The sequence below is a fragment of the Nannospalax galili genome, unplaced genomic scaffold, assembly GCF_000622305.1.
Source record: "Nannospalax galili isolate Female #2095 unplaced genomic scaffold, S.galili_v1.0 scaffold283, whole genome shotgun sequence".
NCBI classification, from domain to species: Eukaryota; Metazoa; Chordata; class Mammalia; order Rodentia; family Spalacidae; genus Nannospalax; species Nannospalax galili.
The window spans coordinates 26,340-31,789 of NW_008350535.1; the positions used below are offsets into that span (position 1 = coordinate 26,340).

Sequence of the window (5,450 nt, forward strand, 5' to 3'; positions counted from 1 at the left end):
GTTGAAGCAGGATCAGGAGTTACAGGCTAGCCTGGGATACAAAACACTGCAAGGTCATCTCTAAAACCAAACAAAAACACATTCAGCCAGGTATGGTAGCCCATGTCTATAATCCCAGCCCTCAGACTGAAGCAGGTCAGTCTTTGTGAGTTTGAGGCTAGCCTGGTCTACATTGCTAGGTCCAGGACTTGCACAGTGAGACCTTGTCTCAAGAAAGCTAGGCTTGGTGATTCATATCTGTAATCTCAACATTCAGGAGGTGGAGGCAGGAGAATCAATACAGACCATCCTCAGCTACAGAGTCTGAAGCCAGCCTGGATCCCACAAAAACACTATTGTATGCTAAGACTGTGTTTTAAGGGCTAGAGAGGTAGCCCAGTGGTTAAGAGCTGCTCTAGCTCTTAACTGGCTGCTCTAGCAGAGGACCTAGGTTGGGTTTCCAGCACCCACATGGTAGCTAACAACTGTAACTCCAGTTCCAGGGTACCTGATGCCTCTTCCGGCCTCTGTAAGCATTGCACACATGTGGTGCACTTATATACATGCAGGCAAAATGCTCATACGGTTTACATTTAAAAAGTTTAAGCCCCTCCCTCCTTCAAAGTTCTCCTATCTCCTGGCAGCACCAAAATGGGGACCAAGCCATCAGTGCTCTGGCCTTTGGGGGAACAGTCCAGATCCAAACCACAGCACCAGTATTCCCAACATGCTTAGAGCTAATAAGAGTTGGGAGGACTCTTGGACCCCTTATTGAAGAATAAAAAGTATAAAATATTTAATGATTTAAAAAATTCACCTCTGGCCAGGTGTGATATACATAACGCTGCATGTGGTGGCACATGCCTATATTCCTAGCACTCAGAAGCAAGAAGATCAGATGTTAAAAGTTTAGAAAGCCACCCTCCAAAAAACACAAAAGATCCTCTGGCCTCTATCTCCTTAGTGCTGTGATTACAGCTATGAGCCACTAGTCTGGATATTTTAGGGATTAAGTGAAAAACTGAGAAAGCAAGTGTGATAAACTGCAAACCCCAAAGAACCACCTTATATGCCAACAGAAGTCACGTTTATTAAATTTATTGAACTTATCACACAAAAACTACATTAATGGGACACCTTGTGGTATTTCAACATATGAACATATACAATGTTTACATCAGGTTACATTTCTTCTCCCTCTCAAACATGCATCATATCTTTATGATGAAAACATCCCAAAGGCTTTCCTGTAGCTTTTAGAAATAAAACAACCCACTTTGCAATAGCACACCAGTACCTCACACCAGGACCCTTTCGATCTCTTATATTTAGAACCAGTTTTAGGGCCTGCGAAATGGCCTGTTGAGTAAAAGAGCTTGCCCTGAAAGCCTGACCCGATTTTGATCCCCAGGGCATATGGTGATAGGAAAACTGACTCCCAAATGTTATGCTCTGGCCTCTGGCCTCTACACTCAGAACCATAATCACACACATAATAAAGTTTGGGGGGGGGAAACTCCCACAAAATCTAGTGTGGCATACTGGGATTTGCCTATAATCCCAGCTATTTGAGAGGCTGAGGGATAATAGCAAGTTCGGCTGGGCATGGTGGCACATGCCTTTAATCCCAGCACTCGGCAGGGAGACCCTGTCTCCAAAAGGCAAAAAAAAAAAAAAAAAAAAAAAAAAAAATAGCAAGTTTAAGATCAGCCAGGTCTACATAGTGAGTCATGCATACAGTGCCCATGGAGGCCAGAAGAGGGCATTGGATGCCCTGTAACTGAAGTTAAGGTTCTTAGCCATAATATGGGAATCGAACCTGGGAGAGCTGCCAGTGCTCATAACCACTGACCCATCTCTCCAGCCCCTCAAGAAACTTTTTAGAGGGTCAGGCACAGTATCACATGCCTTTAATCCTAGCACTCAGGAGACAGAGGCAGGGGGATCTCTGTGAGTTCAAAGCCAGCTTGGTCTGTAAAGCTGAGTTCCAGGTCAGTCAGGGCTACATGTTGTCTAAAAAAACCAAAAAAACAAAGATCAATAAGAAAAACTTTTAGAGCTCTGCTACTGCTAATCCAACCCCTCATTAATATTTATTACATATTTAATGTTTTTGAGATTATGGGGCAACTAGGATACCTTCAAATAGAAATCTGAATATTTGTAAATCTGAGGCTGGAGGGTCAGGACTTCAAGGTTAGCCTCTGGTACAAATCAGTTTTGCAGCTAGCCTAGGCTACATGAGACCCTGTCAAAAATAAAATGAAAATGCCTTTAAAACTCAATTTTATGATGTGGCCTAGCCTGGTCATGTAAACCTGTACTTGGGAGGGCTGAGACAGGAGACTCTCATGTTCAAAACCTGCATGGGCTATACACAAGGCTAGCCTGCGTAAACTTACCTGTCTCAAAAGTGAAAAGGAGCTAAGTATATAGCTCAGTGGTACAGCAGTTGCCTAACTTCTGCTAGGCACTTGGTTTAATCAGTGCCACCAAAAAAACATTTTAAAATGCCTATGTTGTCTGGACTTTTGGTCTATGTTCATCTCTAGCACACAGGGACAGGAGGCTAAAGTGGAGGGAGTACTGACAGTCTATGGCCAGCCTGCTCTACCTACCACATTCAAGTTTAGTCATGACTACATACCAAGAACTTGTCTCAAAACAAAACAAAAAATAAAAATGTTGAGTTGCCAGGTGTGGTGGCACAGCATTTGGAAGGCAGAGACAGGCGGATCTCTGCAAGATCAAGGCCAGCCTGGTCTACATAGCTAGTTCCAGGCCAGTTGAGGCTATAGGGAGACCCTGTCTCAGAAAGACAAAAAAAAAAAAAAAAGGTTGGTGCAGTGGTTCATACCTACAATCCTAGCAGTTGACTGGAAGATCATGAGTTCAAGTTCAAGGTCATCCTCAGCTATAACAAGCTTGGAGCCAACCTAGACAACATGAGAGCATTTAAAAAAAAAAAAACCAACTGTTAAATAAAACCAGTTTTTACTCAGAATCTATGCCAGGACAGATCCTAAGAGGTCCTGAATCGGGTCCTACATAGAAATAAGGACAAAGAAACCCAAAGAAGACGCCCCTGTGGGTACAGATGTGAGACTTCTCAGGCATGCTATAGAAGGAGATCACCCCCAACTCATAGTCCAGGAAAATGCCAATGAACCCAGCTCTGACAGCCTGCAGCATAGCATCTGAGTCAACATCTGGGGATTCACAGCCTTCACCCTGCCACACAATCCTCCAGCACCCCTGAGGGATGGAGGACTTCCTTGCCCGCGGGGACAGGTGGGCTACGCAGGCACCAACAGCCCACTCCCCCTTCCTTCCTACCTGCACCACCCAGAAATGTCTCCCCGAAAGGAAGTTTGAAGTCCCCAGCACAACAGGGCTGTTAGTAAACCTATTCTTTGAATCAGAAACACGCCGTTTTCTCTTAGAAAATTTCACACATTTTTTATCCTCAGAGATGACCAGGTTTGGATGGGCTGTTTCCGGGTCTAGAATTATATCCTCTGAGAATTTCTCTATAAGTTTTTGTAGGGCAGAGTACTGGGGAGGAAGATAGTATGCCTCTTGTTGTAAATACACTGAAAAGATGTGTGGGCTGATCAGACTGTCAGAATTCTTGTAGAAATTTTTGACTTCTGACAGCAGTTCTCCTTCAGACAGCGCCCTGTGCCTCACCACCTGGCTCAGCAGACCTTTGAGCGTGGATCCGTAGTTTGCAAAAGCTCTCGTGTTTTCTCTGAGTTTCTTCTCACCCTCCTTCTCCTCCTGGGCTAACCTGGAGAGAGCTGTCTGCTGTTCCTTGTCTAAAAACCAATCGAGTCGCTCAAATTCAGCAGCCAGTTCCTGTCTCCGTGCTTCCACCTCCTCTCTCAGGGCCAGGGGTCTTCTGCTCTGAATGCTTACTAACTTTTGAGCCTCTTTGACTTTTCTCTTCAAGGGCTTGATGAAGCCTTGGATCTTCTCCCTGTGGTGAGCGGCAGCCTTTGCAATGGGCATCACCTGATGGCCACAGTGACCATCTGGCCCAGTGCAGAGTTCACACAGAAGCTCTAGGTCCTCCTCACAGAAGAGGGTCAGATCCTGCTTGTGCTTCACACACGTGGTCCTGGGTTCCTGCCTCTTCCTCTTTCCACTGATGCTGTAGAGCTGCTTCGTTCTTTCAATCATCCTTCCCAACTGAATGTTACTCCTGAGGTTCGGGTCTTGGCATGAGTGTCGACAGGTAGGACAGGGGAAACTGCCTTGCAGATTTTTCAAAGAGTGTTGGATGCAGGTATGACAGAAGTTGTGTCCACACTCCATGGTGACTGGATCTGACAGTTCATCCAGACAGATGGGGCACTTGAGCTCTACCTGGAAACCTGACAGGGACACAGCCATGGCCAACAGGCTAGGAGTGAAGGTCTGGACTGAGGGGGTTTCTTCAGAAGGTTGGCCCTAGGGTGCTCACAGGGACAAGCAGATTTGCACTCAGATCTCACCGTCCTTCCTGGAGACAGCTGATGGTCCCACTGCTGTCCCAGTTTCTCACAGTGGGTGGCAGTCTTTGAGTCCCTTTGAGTTTTTAAACTCTAACTCCAGCTACCAACAAGGTCCTTCGCATGGGCCTGCAGCCAGTGACAGCTCAATTCCTTAAAAACAAAACAAATCTGTTTACTGGAGATAGTGGCTCTCACAGCCCTGCTCCAGTCAAACTCAGGTCAGCCTCACAAATCCCATCTGTCATTCCTGTATCTTTATTACTGAGTCCTATCTTCTCTGCCCCCCTTGGCCCACAAGTCCCACAGCCCATCTTCTCATCAGTCTCCCCAACCAGGGCTGTGGGAAGGACAGAGCCCTGAGGTAGGCAGGACATAAGTTCTACCACAGCCTTGCTTAAATTTGTAATTCCTGATTTTCTTGCTTCCCTCTCCCCACCGATAAAGTGATAGGCTTAGAGGGCTGGGATTACAGTAGTCATGCTGGGAATCGAACCCTGGGCCTCATGCATGCTAAGCAAGCACTCTAACTGAGCTACATCTCCAACCTTGGTTTCTTTTCTCCTGCTTTAGCTTTCCAAGTGCTAGAATTATAAACATGCACCGCCACAAATGGCTGGATGGAGTTTTTGGTTTGTGTTAGAGATGAAATACAGAGCCTTGTTTGACCTACACAAGTGATCTATGAGCTAGTTACATCTCCAACCAGTAGTCAAACTCTAGGAATCGGGTAAATAAGAATAATCTTACTAGCACCTTTCACCTTTCAAAAACAGGAGGGCTGGAGAAAGAACTCAGCAGTTAAGAGCACTGTCTGCTCTTGCAGAAGACCTGACAACCGTCGTAACTCCAAGTCTAGGGGAACAGTGCCCTCTTCTGGCCTGTGCAGGCATTGCATGACACGGGAGTACTTTCGTGCAGGCAATATACTAAGTATACATAAAAGATACTCAATATACACAGAAGATGAAAATAAAT

The 5,450-nt window shown here is 45.7% G+C and overlaps 1 protein-coding gene across 1 annotated transcript; it reads right to left on the reverse strand.

The window, feature by feature from the left end:
- Positions 1-2,842: 2,842 nt before the first annotated feature.
- Positions 2,843-4,374, reverse strand: LOC103745806 (putative tripartite motif-containing protein 75). The gene has a single exon (XM_008847811.1). The coding sequence runs from the start codon at positions 4,372-4,374 to the stop codon at positions 2,974-2,976; it is 1,401 nt and encodes a 466-aa protein (XP_008846033.1). The 3' UTR covers positions 2,843-2,973.
- Positions 4,375-5,450: the final 1,076 nt, after the last annotated feature.